Here is a 21,688-nt window from a genome sequence, read left to right on the forward strand (position 1 = left end):
CCTGATCCCTTCACCAGCAGCAAAACATGGGAAAGCTTGCCCAGCCCTTTGTCTGGGCAGTACAACAGAGATGAGCCTCTTGATAAGAGAGCAGAGTTAAGACAACCCTCAGAACATGAGGGTGAAAAGGCTAGCCCACTGCTCATCTTTTACATGGCTATGGAGAGATGCCTTTCCTCCATGCCTCGTATCAATGCCTAAAGCAAGACACACAGTTGATTCTGAGGTAACGGGAGTGGGAGAGCTGTCCCTACATACCACAAGCTGCAACGCTAAGGGGAACAGACCCTACACCTCTCCAGGGAACCACAGAAGAGAGCAAACCTTAATAGCACAGGGGTGGGTAAGGCAGTCCTGAAGTTGTGAGCATGAGAAAACTGTCGCCATTTCTCTTCCTTCCCCCATCCCAACCTCAACACCTGAGGTATATGATGGAGTTGACCAAGAGGTCACAAGAGCTGAGAACAAGTCATGTGCCTTGCCTGGGCAACACAATAAACCCAACCCTGTTGGCGCTGGTGATGAACCAGTTAGTGAGCAAGAGAGCTGTCACCATTTCTCATCTGTCTTGAGGTGACCTGTGTGGTGGATAGCCGCTCTCCTCCCAGGCTCCCATCAATGCCTGGGGCAAATGGGAGAGCTGTCCCCAACATCCCCTAGATGCAAGACTGAGGAGAGTAGCCTCTTCACCTTGCCAGGGGAGGGCAGTAGAGCCAACCCTGTTAGTGCAAGTGTGTGTGAATGAGCTTCAGAATTGTGAGTATGGAGAGATGTCACCATTACCCATCTGCCTACCACACACCCATCCATGCCTGAGGCAGGTGTGAGAGCTGGTCCTGCGGCCATAAGAGTGGAAGAGTTATGCTTGGTCTCCAGCAACTGCAACACTCAGGAGAGCAAGACCTGTACAGCGTGGCAACACAACAGCGCCTACCCTGTTAGTGGAGGTATAGGGGAACCAGCCCGGCAGTAGTGAACAAGGGAGAGTTGCCCCCATTACTCATCTGACATGAGAGGAGAGAAGCCCCCACCACCACCTTCCACCCATCAATGCCTGAGACAGGTGGAGGAGCAGGCCTTGATGGCATAAGAGCAGGAGGGCTATCCCTGTCACTCAACTGCAGGACAATGGAAAACGGCCTTGCATCTCTCCTGGGCAACACAATAGAGCTGGGCCTAATGGCACATGTGTGGGAGAGGGAAAGCAGGTTGTAAGAGGTGAATCAGCTGGGGCAATGCTGGAGAAGTCACCCTCATAGTGAGGACAGGGGAGAACTGGTTGGCAGATCAACTCTACAACTGCCTAGGCACAGATCCTTGGTGATGACTTGGCTTGCCACAACATCCACCCCATCTATGATCTGCTGGAATGTATGAAAAGACCTGGCCTGTAGACTCAAAGTTGCAGAATCTCCATAACATAGGGCAGCAACAGGATATCTAGGAAGAGTCCTAGTGAAGGCCCAACCATTTGAAAAGCATATAAAGATATTTTACATAGTTTCATATATTCACTTTGTAAAATATCTTTATGTCTTTGAAGGGCAGCATAAAATAATGAGTTCAATAAAATAGCAAGTCATTCACTGGATTAAAACTGCTAACAACAAACTAAGAAACTAGAATACTGTCCAATGTATCTTGATGATACTCTGTTTAGAGATAAAACACTGTATGGATTATGAGGAAACACCCAAGCTTTTTCATGCTTGTGATAAAATGATGATAAGGCAAAAATATAATAATATTGCAAATCAATACTTAAAAATTTAAATTAAAATTACATTTAATAATGCATCAGGATCAGATATATGATCACACCAAAATTTTCTCATCTTCGGTTAACTTAGTATTGATTCATATTCCACACTGTAAGCCAGTATTTTTGTTAGCCAAACTAGTGCAAAGTTGCACAGACAATGAAACACCCATCAGTTTAAAGAAATAATTATAATTTCACTCATCTAACAAAAAAATAAAAATATTACAGAAATAAGACTAACCATTTTGAAACAGTCATTCTCTTTTCTTATTTTTAAGAGTATATTCATTGATACGATGGTATGTTAATTTCTATGAATAAACTAGAAAATTAACATACAGAAAATTTATAATTGCAAAAAAATGATGATTTTCAAAGCAGATTATTTGTCTGAAGTAAACGTTATCAGAAGAAATGTGACCTACCAAATTCTATTTTGCATGTAATATATTCTATTCATATTAAGTGATTATAATTTGTACATTCTTTCTACATTTAATTACATATTGTACTCACAAAGTCAGGTAGTTTCCTACTGTAAGTGACTGTCCTTGAACACTAAGGTCAAAGAGAGACTTAAATACATTCAGATGTTGCATATATGATTTCTGAAAAGGTGTTTAATTAATATTTTCACAGAAACATGTTTATCATATACCTACTGTGTCCTGGGCATTCTTCCAGGCATAACCACAAGGAATTCAATAAATTTTCCACAGACATTTTGTTTGCATGAAAAATACAGCCTGCCTCTTGCTTTAACAGTTTAGTTTCTTTAAATTAAATAATCATATCCCTATGTTTAGATATCATTGCATCCCAGATGAATACACATTTGCTAAATATCTCAGCATCAAGATTATTCTACTTAATAAGCCAAGATTTTTTTTGTGAAGAAAAATAACTAATTTTAGATTCAGAAGATGTTTTTGTTCTGCCTTAAAATATTTAGTTATTATAGAAGCTATAATAATTTTTCTCAGAAATGCATACTATGGTGCTAGTTTATGAAGCAAGAGAGTTACATTTTATTGTACCAGCTCAAACTTCTGTTTATTTTTCTATCTTCTATTCCTCTTGAGTTCTAATAAATTGAACTTTAGTTCTTCTGTAAGTTTTCCTCGGTAAGTATTTATACTTCAACAATTTTACCTAATATTCCTACTTTTTCATAACATTCATAAAGATCCCAACACACATATATGGCCACATGTCGTACTGAAAATTCTGCATTTGCACTTATAAAAACTAACTGTACTATTGCATCTTTTTCAGACTATACAGCAGTCTCAAAGGCCAGTACGATGGTTCTGTGAGGAAAGGTGTTTGCTGACAAGGCTGTCAACCCAATTTTAATTCCCACTACCCACATGGTGGCAAGAAAGTACTCACCCTGCAAGTTGTCTGTTGTCCCTCGAATGTGCACCATATAACCAGCCTTCCTCTCTACCCTTAAAAATAAAAAAAAAAAATCAACTTAAAAGAAACTTCAAATACTGTTTCAATTACTAATATGTGACATAGTATTTCATGTTTTATAGAATAATTGACTATTGGAAGATTAACTATATTGAACACCACAGTGTTAGGTACCTACGAAGGAAATAATTATTTAGTATATACACTTGTATATCAAACAGATAATAAAGTTCTGAGCTCTGCATTTGTCTGAAAATAAAAGCAGTACTGTTTGCCATATATATTTGGAAATCTGTCATGTCTACATTTCTCCATGATGCTCAGTTTACTCTTTTCCTTCTTCCTTCCTTCCTTCCTTCTTCCCTCTGTCCCTCTTTCTTTTCTTTTCTATTCAAACTGCATCCCCCCACCACCAAAAAAAGAGAAGAAGGACCATCAATAACAAGAGGCAGCTACAGAAAAGCAGCACCTAAAGCAAGCTGCACGCTTTAAAGGGAACACTTCTACTGGTCCTTGTGGTCTAAGATACCCTACACAGAGAATCTTCTCTATGCAAAACTGCAGAAATGATCCCTGAAAGTATAGTCTTGTTCCTGTTGACTGTTTATAATTCTGAGATTAATGCCAGAGGAGGGATTTGCAAGTATAATTTTAACTGATAGCTGAAGCTGTATTTCAGTTTTAAAAACCTTTTAAAGACAGCATTTCAGAATGTCAACATGAATGGAAGTGTCAAATTGATGCTTAATACTAATTTGTTTATTTATGCCAGTCTGCACTTAGATGGTAAAAAAGGTAGGTACCGAAAAATAAAGGTTCTTTCTTTTAAAACACTGAAGTAGATATCCTTTTAGTTCACTGCCATAAATTTCATTACTGTTAATTGGAGATTTGCATGTGCACTGAGAAAATAATATACCTCATTATTCTTGAGTAACAGCTACTGACTTTTAAAGGCCATTTACAATGTATGACAGAAAACAAATAAAGCAACCACTTAGCATTAGGAAACTTGTTTTTTTTTTTCACACAGAAGAATATATAACAAAAGTTTTCATGAGCATTACTCTGCCTTAGATTGAAATTAAGTTTTGAAACACCACGATCTTTGAAACCTATGCTTGTGACTTAATGAGTCAGGGAGAATGTGAGGATGTAGCTGTGTGTTGCCTGGTAGGTGACCTTGACTCTCAGGAATGTAGGAGTGGTGTTGTACTCTCATCTGTCAGAGTTTCGTTCTGCCTTTTATTGTGATTTGCATTTGCTTGATGGTAACAGCTGTCTGTTCTGTTTTGCAGTATCGATTGTCTGCTGTTTCTTCACAGGGGACTGTCTATTCAAATCACTAGTCCTTTTACTGGTTTGGAAGCATCTGTGTATAGATGTTCAATCCCAATTTATTCAAATATTTTAAAAATTAACCGTTTTCCTGTTAGACAAGACAATTGAAAAAAGGTTAGCCCATTCTCTGCATTATCTGTTCATTTGGGTGATTTTGTTGCTCTGAAATAGGCATTTAATATCATGTTTTCTCATTTTTAATTCTCAGGTTCTGTCCTGGGCTTCTGCAGAATTCTCTTATGCATACCTATATTTAAAATATTTTCTATATCTTTTCCACTAATAATGTCAAAGTATAGGCCTTGTGATAAATTCTTTGATCCTTTTGGATTAATTTCTGTGCAAGGAAAGGAATGTGGAATTAAATCTGTTCTTTTGAATGTAGAAAATGAGTTTCCCAGTACCATTTTTGACATGCCTATTCTCATAATATTTACATTTTTGACAATTTTGTCATAAAATTTATTAGCTGGAACACTTTAAAATGATTTCTGCTTGCAGTCTGCAATGCCATTACCCAACAGTTTTTTCCACAAGTGTCATGATGCCCTTGTCATTAAAGTTCTGGAGTGTTATTTGTAATCATGGATTTGGTAGTTTAACTTTTTTATGCCTAGAATTGTGTTGACTATTTGTCTTAATTTTCCATATGAGGTTTACTGTTTAATTTCCCATTTCTCTAAAAGGATCATTTAGATGTTGAAATGAATTCTGTTAAATCAGAAGACCGTTTTTTTTGTAATATGGATAATGATAATCCATCTCAACCAAATCAGAATGGAAAACATAAGAAAACAAATAACCAATTCAGTAGAGAGAGTGGGGAAAGGGAATTTTGCATAGTTTGAGGGAGGAGGCTTTAAGAGGTGCAGTCACCATGAAAACCAGCATGTGTTTTCCTAAAAAAAAAAAAATAAAAGTAAAAGTAAGTATGATCCAACTATACTATTCTTGGGCATATGTCCAAAGAATTCTGTATTTTTCAGTAGGAGATACTTTCACATACCTTTATTCCTGTACTATTTACAATAGCTAAAAAAAATAACAAGCTTTGATGCCTGCAATAGATAAATGGATAAACAAAATTGAGTGCATATATATGATTGTGTTTTTTAAGCTGTATACAAAAAACTAATTAGATGCTGTTAATGATCTTTCAAAAGGATATGTAGATATACACAAAATCAGAAGCAGGATTATTTAAATAAATAGAAATCTCACTGATCTGTGTTATCTTTTGCAGTTTTTTAAAACCGTGATTATATACTGAACATTTCAATTGGTTTTATTATATGAATTTCATGTCTCTTATTTGCTAGTTACTTAATAGTATACATGACATCTTTTATTTGAAGCTAGTATAAATGTAGCATCTTAATGATTCTGTGATATTTTTGGAGTGGAATTTATCATCCCTTTCAGAGAGAGGCATTTTATTCTAATAAACCTGACAAACAATATTATCACAGTTTAGAGGATATAAAGATTTTCTAAAAGATTTACATTTGGATATAGATAATTTAACATTCTTAGTTTTCAGTGAAGCCAAAATAATCTGAACATATACATTTTATTTCATAACCTTTCTGATGTGCAGAAAGAAAAAAAATATTATATTTCCAGTTACCTTGCTCACCAGAAAGATTCAAAACATTATGAGATGATAGAGTCCTTGCTGGTCATTACCAATGGAAGAACTTTAGAATCAAGACCTAAATTGGTTTTATTGGCTGAATGTTAATGATAAGCTATCACCTGTTCTTGGAATCTTGAACTCTAGATCACTATTTTAAGACAAAATTTGTGATAAACAACATGACTTAAAACATAAAGATCTTAACATCGATTAAAATTCTAACTCATTTTGATGAGTTAATAATTTTAACTTCTGCTTAAGACTTTTTTTTTTTATTTTCCACTTGGGCAATGGATTATTTCCTACCTGTTTTAGAAATCTGTTATGATTCTTGTTTAAGTGTGGCAAAGGGACTATAGGATCTTAAGAGCTGATAAACCTAAGTTCATTGTCCCTGGATTCAAGTCATGAGCTCCCTTGTTTCTAAAGATTAAGCATGCCAGGATATCCTCATAAGTACTTTCATTCATTTCCCTTAATCTGGCCTGCCACCAGAAAGTGTCACCTACTTTTTTGGCAAGTCTTCCAACTTCAAATAATCTGATAGAGAAAACTCATCAGAAGAGTGCCCCAAAGCTTTTGTTTTACTTAACTGCTGATGCAGACAACTTGACAGCCAAAATCAGTGACTCCCCACTTCTCTACAGGCAAGCATTTCTGTCCATTGGAGATATTACTGCTTTGTCTTTCCATTTGTAGAACTATTCAACTGCTTAAATATCATCTGATATTTAGAAACCAATTAATGAAGGAGAAGAGAACTTATACATCATAGATTTTCTCACATTGGTAATTTGGAAATAGGGTTATGGTAATAGCCTCAGGGTTTGAGTTTAAAGTGTTTTTGATTTGATATTCCTTGGCTTTCTTTGGCATTCTTATCATCCCGAAAACACTCTTGTGCTTGTTTCCTTCAACATCTCCTTGGCTTCTTGGCTGTCCTTCAATAATCTTTGAGACTTTCCCATATGATTCATAACAAAGCAGGTAGAGGAAGGACCTCAGGGCCACAGACTCAGAACTGCAGGATCTGAAGGACAAAAGAAGTCGACCCAGCAAGAAAATTTGTTTCTCACCAAGAAGAGATTCTTTCATTAATTAATACAAATAACATAAGGAAGAATTAATAGACATGAAAATTTTTCTGGAAATGTATAATTCTAGTTGAGATTTATTTAATAGTGATTTCCTAGATTGTATAATTCAAGTAAGGCCTATTCTGTACTCATGTTCCAAGAGACTGGTGGCTTAAAAACAGACAAACTGCCATTGTAAGTTCCTTTGTAAATCATATGTTTCGCTAAAACATATAGGAAAAATAAGGCCACTTTCTTGTTTAAACTTTTCTATTGTCATGTACACATCATAGCAAATTTAAATCAAATTAATGAGGTAGCAACCCTTAATATTGATTGGAATGGTAACTCATTTTGATAAGTTAGTAATTTTAGATTACTCTGTTTCCTTTTTCTGTGATGCTCAGATACACTGTTTCCTACCTCAGATGTTTTGAACTGTGTGGTAAAATCAGTAAACTCTGTGATTTCTGTCATGAGTTTCCCTTGGGAACTCTCTAGATCTCCAAAGAATTTCTCCAAAAAGTATTTTTTAAACCAAAAATAGACCACCCCTGACTTCACACTCTATTACAGAGCTACAGTAATGAAAACTCTATTTCTTTTATTTTTATTTTTTGCTTCTTGAGACAAGGTTTCTCTATGTATCTTTGGATGTCCTGGAACTCACTCTGTAGACCAGGCTGTCCTTGAAATCACAAAGATGTGCCTGCCTCAGTCTCTAAAGTGTTGAGATTAAAGTATGTGCCACCACACCCAACTACTCTCTACCTTTCTTTTTTATTTTAAGGACTTTATCCAATATTTTTAAACACACTGTAAAATTGTTTAGGGGTTTTCTTCATCTGAATCAATCTTTACTGTATATCTCTCTTTTTCTGACCACATGAGTCTTTAATTTGCTAAGTGATATGGCTAGGTTTAAAGCTGTGAGTTTGACGATTGGATACACCCCATTCTTTAGCTTTTTGAGAGTCTAGCCTCATGGTGGAGGTACTGGCCAGAGTCATGGTTATTGGCACAACTCTATGGCATTTGAAGGTCCCTTCCACCATCAAGAAATATACCGTCAGCTATTCATAAACACCATTTAAGTGTTTGGTGGCAGAGTCTCTTAAAAGGGCTGCAAAGTTTCACAGCTAATGCTGAGTCAGGAAGCCTCTCTTAAATGAGATGTGCTTGCCCATAGCAAAGAGAGAAGAGCAGAGAAATTGCTATTACCAAGAAGCCATGCTTAACATTGTTATTGTGCGAACACTATTTAGTTTGGGTAAAGGCTCGGGGTAGGCAAAGATCAATTCTTCAAGTTCAGTGATTTGTGTGTGATCTTCAGCATTTGTAACTTACAATCAGTTTGTAAAGAGCAACCAATAACATTAGCAATAGCCTGGGTTGATTGGGGTCCCTTTGGCCAGTAACTGAATCAGATGTAATTCAATTCCTGAAATGAAGGATGAATTTAGTGACACAAGATGTTCCACCCAGGCTCGGTCTCTCCCCATTATTTTGTGATTTTATTTAGATCACGTTCATCCAAAAGCTTTGGAAACCCATAGACCTTCAAAAATAGCAATATCAAGTATCAGTAATAATTAAAGATCCATCATACAATCCAAGGAGTAGATTCCCCCAACTCTATTTTCTTACCACAAAATTTCTGAGGTCCTTCAGATTTATCTATTCATTTATATTTGCTTATTCCAAAATAGAGTCTAATTCTTAGCTCTACTATATATGGTTTAGAGTTTCAGGAAGTACTTGCATGAATTCTATAAAATGGGTCTTTTGATAATGGTTTGTTCCTTATTAATGCTTGCACAATGAAATTTTGAGGGTACAAAAGGATTGTTAATAACTTATTCAAGAATGCTTCAGGTCTGTTTTTATATATCATAATGCATGCCTAGCTACAGGATTCTATCATATCTTAGGAACACTTCTGTCTTAATTGGAAACATCCACTAAAATCTAATTAGTATTGTCAAACACAAGAAAGGATAGCGTGCCAGCAAATTGTTCAAAAATTAAGATTTGTGTCCTTAAAAATTCTGTATTCTCATTACAACTTATCAAAATTTATAATATGAGTAATAAATAGCATATGTATGAACATGTTTATTGATTTGTTAGAATAGGTTGGTTTGTTTGTATTTATTATATTCATTTTTAAGCAGGTTCAGCTTTTTATTAGACATGTTAACAAAAATTTCAGTCTAAAAGGCCAAGGTCCATGTCATCATCAGACTCCTTGGATTGTTCCTTCTTTGCTTCTATTTTCTTCACCTGAGCTGGGGAAGCAGTGGTGGGAGGGAACAGGAACAGATGACTCTGCTGGAGCAGGCTCAAGAGCTTATATATTGCTGATGAAGCTTCCAATGTTGACATTAGCCAGAGCCTCAGCAAACAAGCCAGGCCAAAAAGGTTCAACATTGACCCCATCTACATATATGTATATACAGATATGCATATTTCAAATTATTGTGATATTTACTGTTAAATTTTTTAATGAAAATGAATAATTTTTGCATAATGGACAACTTGAAAAACAATGTAATGCCAGTGATGATGAAAACGTCAGAAACATAAGAAAAGAATAAGAAGTACAAAAGTAAATCTGCCTTTAACAAATATGCTTTTGTTTATAGACTATAACGGGATTCAGTTTAGAACAATGAATGATTTCCATATCATTCACGACCTCAGGAAGCATGAAATATTGACTCCATTTTTCAAAGAACAATCAATTTCTCAAAAGATATAACAAGTAAAACTTTAGATCATTCTATAGATCAATTCTTAGGATAAAGTACCATTTTTAGATGAAGTAAGTATATTAATAGTAATGATTTGTTTTAAGTTCACTTTGAAATAGTTGTGAGAAAACTTAAATATTTTGCCAAATATATTCTGAAGACATAACATAGTGAATAAAACATAGTATTCAACAACTATTGTTAGTACCAAGGACGAAAAATTAAGAAAACAAAAAATTCTATTTAAATGTATTCTACATTCTCGTTATTTGGGTAGACTCCAGTATAAAAATGATCCTTGTCTGTGGCAATTTATAAAACAGAAAATACAATGTGAGGTATTACAAAATATTTAGACTCATGAGAAACCATTGCAGCATGTTTAAATTTCAATGACTAAGTTTCCAATAAAACAAAATGTTTCGAAGTACAATAGGATCTTATCATTTGAATTTGATGCAAAACAGATATTGCAGAATATTTATATACTGTATAAAGCTATATTACCATGATTGTTTTTTTTTTTTCCAGAAGAAAAGGGAAGGGTTTTATTCTCAAGCGCTAAGGATTTACAAACAAGGGTATTTTGTTTTAAAAAGGGAGAGGGCAACACTAGTGGCCTGAGGAGGAGTCCATAGGACAGAGGGAAGGACCAGGCCACTCCAGGTCCCTACCTGCCCGACACCCACTCTGCCTGGGCCAGAGGGATGGCTGGTGACAGAGGGGAGGATTTGGGAGAGGTGGGGAAGTGGGAGACTCCCCCAGGCTCTTACTTAACACTGGAGGGGGATGGACACAGACAGACAGAGACACACACAGAAAATAAAGTTAAATAAAAATAAAACCATGCAGCCCAGTCTTGGGCCTGTGGTGGCCCAAGGACCAGCCAAGTGACCTAACTACACATGAAGGCTGCCCATGCTGGTAGCTAGCCTCAAAATGGTAAGGGTGGGGGGCCAGGCTTGTTATCCTACCCCTACTTCACTCCACCTCCCCACATAAGGGATAAGGAGAGAGGGTGCCCTGCCCAGGCAGAGCAGATGACTTCTACTGCAATTTAACCATGCGGCATTGTGTCAATAGGATGAAGATGAGTCAATAGGATAGTTAAGAGCCACAGTGTCACCTAAACCTGCAGTTGCGTCATCAGCTACATCCAGCAAGGTTTCTCAGCTTTGGTGCTGGGTTTTGTTTGTGGTTTTAAAGTATTTTTTGTTTTGTTCTGTTATATTGTTCTCTTGTCCACTTGATTTGCACGCATCACCAACAAAAAGGAAACATACCCCACCCTGTCCTGGCCATTGCAGAACCATGGGACAGACATCTGGCCCACTCCAGGCCACACGCTGGGTTGGAGCTGGTCAGCTCTAGGTGAGCTGAGGGAGGATGCTCAGGGCATAATGGGAGTAGGTCACTTCACATGCCAATACCCTGGCCTCACTTGTACTCAAGCCTGTCCATCTCGTCCCTGACACACATGCGCAGACTTCCACATCTACTTAACTCTCAATCCCTGACTTCTTTGGAACCCCTCCTTCTGCCCCTCGGCCTCACTCCTGTCACTGACTCCCTCCAGTTCGCTCCCTGCTTCCTGCTGTTCTCCACTGCATTCCTCCAACACCTTTCCTGAAGGCCATCTGTGTGGCTGAGGCCCCGTGGTCTCCCTCTGTACCACCTGAGCTCTTCTATTCAACCCCAGGCTGTAACCAGTCTCCAGTCCCATGTGAGGGTTCCCCGATGAAGCCTGGTCTCTCTTACGCCAGAACTGACACAGAGCAGCCAGCAGTCCAACCCCCCAATGCCTGAGGACAATGGAGAGGAGGGGGCCCACCACAAGCAACTAAACATTACTTTGGTAAAAGTTTCTGAAGGAAACGACACACCCCATGAGGACAAGCCCCCTTCCCACACCCTACCAAGTACAAGAAACTCCAAAAAGGACCCCCTGAGATCAAAGAGAGAGAGAGAGAGAGACAGACAGACACAGAGACAGCAACCCATTTGGCTGCAGTCACAATGCCCACAAAGCTATCCTAGGGCAAGGACTTGAGGAGGCCTGGGTGGACCTGGGGCTTCCACTGAGGGGCAGGAGCGGCTGGGCCCAGGCTTAGGCTAGGAGAGAGGCAGAGGCTGGGAGGGAGACAGGAAACCAGAAAGGGACAGAGCTAGAGAGGAAGGGGAGAGAGGGGAAAATGGAGAGCAAGCATGTCGGAGAGAAGGTGGAGGGGACAGACACTGGGAGAGTGGGGGAAAGGAACAGGGGCTTTCTCTTTGCCACAGGGGCCACCCCAGCCCATAGGTTATGATTGAATAAATACCGAGTCTGCTCATGGCCTGCTGTCTTCCGTTCACAGTGTCTGTCGGGGTGGGATGGGGTTCGCATAGTTGGCTGACCCCAGAGTGGGAAGATTTAGGGACCAGCATGCCCGTCTGTCCACAGCTGGTGGGTAGGGAGTCAGTGGTGGATGGGTACCCCCTACTTTCTGTCCTCAGCCCTTGGCAGCCGTCCAGGTCCCAGGTCCCCTGATGGGCAGCTGGATTGGCCAGGTGGGAAGGGGGGCCTGTGGCCATGCCCCTGGGCCCCTATGGGGCTGGCCGCTGCCGTGAGGCTACCTGAAGAAGGGCAGGTGGTGTTGGCTCAGGACTCCACTAGTCCTTGGAGACTCGGTCTTTGCCATGATGTCCTTGAACCAGGATGCCACATCCACCTAGAGTGTCTCATAGTGCTTGATGAAGCTGTGTTCAAGTAGCTTATTATACTTTGGTCTCTTCCTGTGATCTTTAGTAAGGCAGTCTTTGACGAATGACTGGAAGTCCCCTGAGAAGCCCATGTGACCAGGCAGGAGCGGAGGCTCTTCCTGTAGGACTTTGGTAAGGACCTCAAAGTCTGTCTTGCAGTTCTTGTAGGGAAACTGTCCCGTTGCCAGCTCCACCAATGATATGCCCAGGCTCCACACATCAGCTTGGATGTCATAATCAGGCTTGGGGGGGGGTCTGGGGGGGTCAATGCGCTCAGGAGTCATGTAGGCAGCACAGCCAGCACTCTGTGTTTTGGCCTTAGAGTCACCAAGGCGCCCGCTGAGGCCAAAGTCACAGAGCTTGATCTGGCCCCCGCTCGTCTAGCAGAATGTTGGAGGGTTTGACATCACGGTGGATGACACCATGCTTCTCCTTCAGCTAGTACAGCGCCTTCACAATCGCCACAGTCATCTTGCCCAAGATTCGCTCTGGAATGGGGCCCTGCATTCGTTTCTTCAGCTTCTCTGCACACGTGCCCATGAGCTCCATGGCAATGAAGACGTCTGTGTTGGTGATGAAGGTGCCAAAGCACTGAACAATGTAGGGACAGTCGTGGCTCTTGAGTACCACATCCAGGTCCATCAGGATACGCTTATTCTCTTCCTTGTTCCCCGAGCGCCGCATTTGCTTGACAGCAATGATGTGGCCTGTCTTCCGGAAGCGCATTTTCCACACCTGACCACAGGTACCGCTGCCCATCTCGACCAGGTTCTCCAAGTCATTGATTTCTGACTGATAACGCTGGCCTCCGATGGTCAGGTACCCTGTCTGCTTCATGATCTCCTGCAGCTTCTGGTCAATCTCAATGCTCTCCATACTGCGGGGTGTGAACAAGGTTGATGGGAGCCCCAGCATATGGCGGGGCCCGGAGGGCGGTGTAGGGTGCTGTGGGGAGCTCTCTGAGGATGGTGAGCGACTGCCCCCATCATTGGCCAGTGGGAGCTGCAGGGTGGGCCTGGGCCGCTGGGGGCTAATATCTAGGTTAAGGTCGATTCTCCTCCGGGCCTCGTGGTTCTCCTGTTTCAGCTTGGCTTCCAGGTGGGACAGCTTTTGCTCTAGGGAGGACGCTGCCATCTTCCCCACCGCCAGGCCGCCCGTCAGTCCGGGGTAGACAAACACCGCACTGCGCCTGGGTCTCAATGACCCCACCGAGCAGCCCCCATGATTGGTTTTTAAAAAGAGCTAAACAGCCAATAGTTAGACAGGAGGTATCGGCAGGACTTACATACAGAGAGAGGAAGAGAAGAAGATAAATTGAGACCTGTGGTCAGACACACAAAATGGGAGAGAGATAAAAACCATGTGACAGAACACATGTCAAAAATATTTGGGTTAACTTGAGAGCTAGAAAGAAGCCTAAGCTATAGGTTGAAATTTCATAATTAATAATAAGTTTCTGTGTGATTATTTGGAAGGTGGCTAGCAGTAGACAGAATAATTTGTTATACAAGATATACACACCTACATGAAGAAATTTTTAGCAAATATTCAGAAGACGTTCACACACACGCACACAGAGAACACACAAGCTACCTAGGTGGCCGGGACAAACAAGCAGGACTTCCTTCTACAGTATGTTAGTTATAGAATCTTATTTAAATAAGTAGATATTGATGGCCTCAAATTAGGTCTTTAAATGAAAATTATAAATTGTGTAACTCCAGTAAATTGACTATACCTACTGGACCTTTTGTTTTATACTAAAAAGTCAAAAACAAAAATTTCAAAATAATCTAACTTTTAACTAATCTATAGTTGAAAAGAAAGTATCAGTTATCCTTTATATGTGACTGATGAATGACTTATGTTTGTGTAAAGTCGTTCATTTCTTTCAAGCTTAAATATATTTGTTTCATGGCTCTTTCAATTTTTTGTCTTCCTTTTAAGCTTGAATGTGTCATTTAATAACCACAAAAATAACACTGAAATAACAGAACAGACAGATAAAATGTAAGCTAATATCAGATATTACAGATTCATAGATAAATACATTGTAGTCTTCTCTTGAAAGTAAGAAACCTTTGACTAAATATAATGAGGGTGAAGGTGATTTTCTACATTATGTCATGCAGTGCTGTCAAAATAAAATATTTATTTTTCATTGATAGTAGGAGGCTTATGGCAACATTCCTCTTCCTTTTGAAATATTACCAATTAAATAAAACATGAGCTCTAGAAAGATGTTTGCTTTCATTTCCTTATATAGACTTCAACATTCCCTGTTTTCCCTCCCACAACATACCCTAAACTGATTTCTAGGACATATAGTTTGTTACCCATCTAGCACTTGAATTCTAAGACATATAAAATTAAAAAAAATAAAGTTTCAAGAAGCTAAATGATTCTAGATAAGTTTTTTTTCTCAGAAAACAGCAGTGAATAGATCCTTTGCAGATGAATGATATGGAATGAATATGAAATGCACAGAATCAGAAACTTTAAGGTTAGAAGGAAGTATAAAATAGCAGATTGTATTCACATTTAATCAAAGATAGTACATATGAATTATTAAAACCACATCTTTTTTTACTGTCAGTGTATCATTGTTAGTTTGCACTAGCAAATATCTCCTTTATTTTGAAACTGGGTAATGATTTTATTAATGTAAAATGATAGTGTTGGCATGAGGGATGTGTATATCATTACATCTGCTTGGGGCTAATACGATGGCTCAGTCTATAAAGATACTTTTCACTGAATCTGATAGCTGGAGATCAATTCCAAGACTCACATGGTGTTACAACATGTTAGACTTCCATAAGTTGTCTTGTGAACCACCACATGTGTGTTATACTTGCACACACACACACACACACATTCTCACATACAATACACATATATGCACACAGACACACATGAATGCACACATACCCAAACACAATTTTAATATTAAAATAAAAACCAGTTGACATGTATCTTTGACCAAGCCTATCTATGCTCTCTTGGTAAATGAAAAGGGCAAAAACAGCTTACCTGTGTTGCATACACATCTATCGAAAGTAACTGATGATGATGAGAGAGTGGAGGATTTTCCTGCATGCTTTCCTGTTTCCTGGAATCCTGTGTTGTAATAACTTCACAGGCAGATTTTTTATCCCCAACTCATGGATTCAAGAAGATTAAAGAAAGGGAAACTCAAATTTGTAAAGGAAATTTTGCATGCCAGAAGAAACAAAACAGAGAGGAAGTTACCTGTTCTTATTCTCACGAAGCAGAAGACTGAGTCTGGCCCTGGAGCTAGTACATCACAGCAGGAAACAGTTGCTCTTGCAGTTTCCCTATGCTGTCTGAAACTGTTACTCTATGAGGATATCTTGGCTGAAATGAATGTCATAAATCCTTATTAGAATATCCCAAATTCCAAAGTAAATGAATAACTTATAGTGAAATGTAGACTCTTCTACCAGCAGGCAATTGGTCTGACGTGGAAGTGTTAACATTTAGAGGAGCGCATTTCTTTTTTCCGAATGATTACTGAGTAGTTTCTGCTTTGTCATTTTCTTACTTTTTTCAGAACTTGGCAAAGCCTAAACACAGAGGATCATTTCTCACTACAGGTGTATATTGTTTACAGGAATGAGACTTCAATGTGTCCATAAACACAGAGTTAATGAAAGCAGAAAAAAACAAAATAAACAACATCAACCACAAAAAGAGAGTATGTAATATCTTTTGTTTATAAAACTAAAAAGTGAAACGAACATCCCTAGGGCTAGAATTTTCTCTTCCTTTCTTTTTATTCACATTAATTAAGGAAGAGAATGCTTAAAGTAGCTATATTTTTAACAAATTTAAGATTTTCTCTTATCTCCCATGAACTATTACCGTATTATCCTTTCATGAGTTTTAATACTATGCTTTCTACCATGGTGCTATGATATTAAACAAAGAAAATATGTAAATGTGCACCCTTGTGCATGTGATGGGGTTGTGTTTGGTGCACCAGGAGAGAGGAAATCAGTAAGAGTAATTAGTGGGGAACATCTTGCATTCTGCAAAATAAATATGAGAGACCCCCCCCAACACATACACACATGTTCCTACATATACATTTAACTTGCTTGGGTGTAATATGTTCTATGTAGAAAAGGTCTCTTAGAAAAACCTTATAAATCCACAATTTTGAGCTTGGTAATATTTAACATTCAACATGAATGTTTTGCTTTTGTCCTTACTAGCAAGTCCTTACATCATAGACTATTATAAGACTAATTGAAGTTTTAAAGTAAGTACAGGCACAAAGTGTTTACCATTGATTATGATAAACACAACTACGGACTACAACGCTTTTTTTAAATAATTGATTTTGCTCTTAGCAGAAGGTAAAATGAAAAATAAAATTTAGGCTATTGAACGACACTAGATTGACCAAGAAATTACACTGATCAAGGTAACTGGAAAAGAAATGAAAACACATGCCAACACATACTTAAGAAAACATATTCATATTTTCAAAAAGAAAAATAAAGGAACAATATATCTCATACAATAAACTAAATTTCTTTTCAGGTTTCATTCAATAGTTACTCAGCATTACACACTGCAATAGATACCAAATTGTATGTATAAGATACTTTCTCTTATTGTTTGATACTTTATGATTTGGTCATGATAATTAAAAAATGCAGGATCAATGTACTGTAAAATTATTGTAATACTAACAAGTATTTAACCCCTTTTATAGAAGGTACAACTAAAAAGACCTTATTTTGTAGTAAAGATGACAAAAGAAAAGTAATTTACAAGTATAACCACATCCCCCCCAAAACAATAAAATACTCCAGATGGATAGATAAAGGGGGAAAATCAGATTACAAGTATTCTTTTAGATGAAGTCTATAGTACATTTAGTATCAAGAAAATCATAGAGAAACAATATTAAAAGACTGAGTGTTATTCACTAGTCCAAACAAAATAATGTCAGAAATGAGTGTCAGAAATGGGAGGTAGGGAATTAGGATGCTCTTAAGAGATAAATTTCTGAGTTTTGAATCAGTAGGAACTCAGTGAACATTTTTAATTGCAAGACTGATATAATCAAATATGTGTCAAAAAAAGAACAAAATCCATCTTTTATGGTCATGTGGAGAACTGAAATGAAGCATGACAGAGTAAAGAGAGCCCAGATTTAGCAGAGATAATTAGGACAAATTCAAGGATGGTTGCTTCCATTTCCCAACAGAATCATGGAGTGTTTACTGGTTCATTTCACAAGATCAGAGCACGAGGAAGAAAATTTTTGTATGAAGAGTTACAGTTCTGTTTTGAATGATAAGTATTTGAAGATTCTTATCGGCTTAGATCAACTTGTTGAGATAGTTTAGAGATTCCACGTTTGAAAATGTTTCCTGTGAACATAGAGCTTAAAAAGACAGATAACTTACCGAAGAGGCATTGATTCTTATCATACTGTAATTAGTGCAATAGAGGAAGAACAAATTCTCTCACAGCCCTCTCCAGGTCCCAGGTAGATAAGAACAAAAAGAAAATAGAAGCTCTCTCAGACTCATCAAGATCTTAAATCTCACAGGTGCCTACTGGTACCCGGGTTGTTTGTTGCACTCATTATTTTCCTCACTTGAAGTGACTTGCTTGTTTGCAACTAAAGACATAGGTGTTCCACTGCTTACTACCAAACAACATTAAATACCTTACTGTAGTAATAGGAGCTGTGGGGCTGCGTCCCCAGCACCCTGGCCACACCCCGGCCGCCTGGCTAGCTTATGCCCCGAAATAATTACACGGACACTGTATTCTTTTAAACACTGCTTGGCCCATTTCTATCTAGCCTCTTCTAGGCTAACTCTCGCACCTGGACTAGCCGATTTCTAGTGTAGCCCTCAAGGTGGCTTACCAGGGAGATTCTAGTCTACGTCCATCCTGGGTCGGAGCTTCATAGCGTGTGTCTCAGAGAGCAGAGCTCTCGTGTCCACCCTGGAGATGGGAGCATGGTGTCTCTGAGGCGTCTGCCCCTGAGAGGAGCGCTGTTGAGTCTGAGCTCACTTCCTCTTCCTCCCAGCATTCTGTTCTGTTTACTCCTCCCACCTATGTTTTTACCTATGAGTGCCAGCCAAGCAGTTTCTTTATTTTTTTAACCAGTGACCTTCCTCCATCACCTTACCTTATCTGCTTTTGGTCTTGAGTCTTCTAGTTATTTAGATTACCATTTTTTTTTTGTATTTTAGGGCTTTAGGGGAGATTGTTATGGACAGCCAAAATCTATAGCTTCTATACTTGCATTAAACACAAGCCCAGAAAATCAGAAATGCCTAAAAGAATTTATCTTCTGTGTGAATTAGCAAAAATAAAAGTCTGAGAATAACTTAGCATAGTTAAAAAAAATTCTGTGACATTAGAAACTATAAGTATATCAATTTCCATCTTAAGGACCATTCCTACTATAACAATCATGATCAACTTGTATCATACTGTATCATATTACTAGATCCTGGTTGTTTTACCTCAAAATAAAATTTTCTTAATGTATTACTTGCTTAGTTTGTGAAAAGCTTTCCATTACTTCATAAAAACACCCAAAGTATCAACTTAGCAAGACAAAGATTTATTTTTGATTAGAGGTTTGGATGTTTAACTTCATGATCAACTTTCTCCATATTATTTTAGCCTGTAGTAATAAGGCATGACACAAAATAAATTATAAAGACCTGAAAAAAAATATTCAAGAAAATTCCAGTAATGGCCAGACAGTATTCAAAGACATCTCCCCTCTTAGAAATTATTTCATTTCTCATTATTACCAAGATTGAGGTAGAACTTCTTAATAGTAAGTTTTGTAGAATTCTTTAATATCAAAACTGTCACTCTCAGAACAACTGGCTTTGGGTTCCACTTCTGAAAGTCTCTTCCTGAGGCATTGTTTCCATGTTTACCTAAGCAATTAACATATTAGTTCAAAGTAACAAGTGAAATACTGACACTATCAATCACCTCATTTGAAGAATCTACTTTGTCATTTCAAGAGAGTGGTTTGGTGAATCTAAGTTGATATCAGACAAACACTGTAATTTTAAATATATAATATAAGTTAAGTATGTCATATATGTGCACATACCTGCTTCTATCTTCTCATAATAAATGGACTTATATTAATCATGAGGCTTTTTGTTCCTGGTGACAGAAATGCACCTAAAACTAGCCTTTAAAAGGTAATTCATTCATCTGTACACTTACAGTGATTTCTTCTGGCATCTAGCAGTGTTTAGCAGACAATGGGTTCAGTCTTTAGCATAACAGAAGTTGAGGATCAGTGATGGCATCAGAAGTCAACCCTCTTCTTCCCTGCATACACAGCTTGCTCCATTATGTTTATTTTTATACAGGCTCTAAAATAACAGGACAGGACGGATACTGGAAGCCTTAAGCCTACAGCGCCCTCATAAATCTAGATTCTATGGTGACTATTAAAAGATGCAATTCCTTTTATGTTCTTTTGTTGATGACCTACTTTTTAAAATCTTTGTATCCAAAGCTTTCAGGATTTTCTCTCTTCTCGCTGTTCTGCAATCTCACAATGATTTGTCTTGTTACAGGCCTTTTTAAAATTTATTGTGCTTGTGCTCTCTTTGGTTTTTTTTTTATTTTTTTATTCTGGAAACTTATATTATCCATGCCTGAGAATAAACCTCATATTGTTATATTGATAATAACTTGACTTCCATTTTGCCTTCCCTTGTGCTAAAATCCAGGTGATATTAATCAGTTCACTGATCTTAAAATTATCATATTATTTTCACCTTTCAATCTCACTTTGTTGTATTCAAAACTTATGAATTTCTCTAGTTCATTAATTTTTCAATTTCAGGGTTTCATTATGAAATGTCAATTTTACATGGATTTTAAACTTCCTTTAATTATTGTGTTTTTCTTTTCTAATATTTCATTTTTCTTTTTATTCTGCCTTAAATATTTTATGTTGTAGTTTCTCTCAAATATCCTGGGATTTTCCAGTGGCCTGCCATGATAGTATTGAGTCCCTAGTATATGACTAGATCTTTGAACTTGAAGTGTAGTGTGATAGATGAGCCCTCCTTGGGCAGTATCCACCACTTTCCAGGGAAGATGCAAGAGCACAGTGCATACTGGGTATTGGAATGCCAGCTTGTGCACTTCTCAATGTCAAATTACTCTACAGCTTTCTTTTTTATAGGTTGTATACCTATTTTTAACTGTTGTGGAAGCTCAGAAGGAAAAGTGAGAAATGAGCCTCCAGCACAAAGCTCTTCATTTAATCTTACCATAATAATCGCACTTGGTGTTCCACAGATAGCCAGTTTTGGTCTAGAGATACAAGAAGCAGTTAAGAGCATCATTTGCTCCTTCAGTGGACACCACATCAATTCCCATCATTCACAGGGCAATCTACAGCTCGCTCCAACTCCAGTTCCAGGTATGTGAGGCTGCTTTCTGCTCTCTGCGTGTACCAGAAAGGCATGTGGTACATACACATACCAGCAGGAAAACACTCTTACACATAACAAATTAAAAAAAAATAAGCATTTAAAATAGAAAATAAAAGATGCCAACGTGACCTTCACTCTAATACACAGAGACTTCAGACAATAGGAATCAATGGTCGTCTCTCACATCCTGGAGTCACTTGAGAATTCAGTTCAGTCAGGAGCTCTTGGGATCCTCTTGCTTTTTATTTCACAGCGCTAGCAAACTAGAGTTTGCTCTTGGGGAATGTATTCTTCCAGCATATTTTTTAATGTTTGCTCAGTGAAGACTGTGCTTATTGGTATCAAAAATGTATTTTTGATTAAAATGAGATTACTTTTGTCTGTATCTTTGTTTTACATTTATTCTTCAAAAATATTTTTAGACTGTAGACTATATATATGGTTTACACATAAGATTTATGTATATAAGCCAGGCTGTGGTG

At 38.0% G+C, this 21,688-nt stretch overlaps 1 protein-coding gene and 2 pseudogenes across 1 annotated transcript in view; 1 reads left to right on the top strand and 2 right to left on the bottom strand.

The window, feature by feature from the left end:
* Positions 1 to 3,567: 3,567 nt before the first annotated feature.
* LOC113458082 lies at positions 3,568 to 3,770 on the bottom strand (annotated as a pseudogene).
* An 8,633-nt stretch (positions 3,771 to 12,403) lies between these two features.
* On the bottom strand, positions 12,404 to 13,860 carry LOC101988857 (annotated as a pseudogene).
* A 5,622-nt stretch (positions 13,861 to 19,482) lies between these two features.
* Positions 19,483 to 21,688, top strand: part of LOC101997113 (peptidyl-prolyl cis-trans isomerase A-like) — a 13,952-nt gene continuing 11,746 nt past the window's right edge. Inside the window, exons 1-2 of the mRNA XM_005365459.1 lie at positions 19,483 to 19,570; positions 20,954 to 21,193. Of these exons, the coding sequence (XP_005365516.1) occupies positions 19,483 to 19,570; positions 20,954 to 21,193 (328 nt within the window). The remainder of the gene's footprint in view (positions 19,571 to 20,953; positions 21,194 to 21,688) is intronic.

Source organism: Microtus ochrogaster, unplaced genomic scaffold (genome assembly GCF_000317375.1).
Source record: "Microtus ochrogaster isolate Prairie Vole_2 unplaced genomic scaffold, MicOch1.0 UNK2, whole genome shotgun sequence".
NCBI classification, from domain to species: domain Eukaryota; kingdom Metazoa; phylum Chordata; class Mammalia; order Rodentia; family Cricetidae; genus Microtus; species Microtus ochrogaster.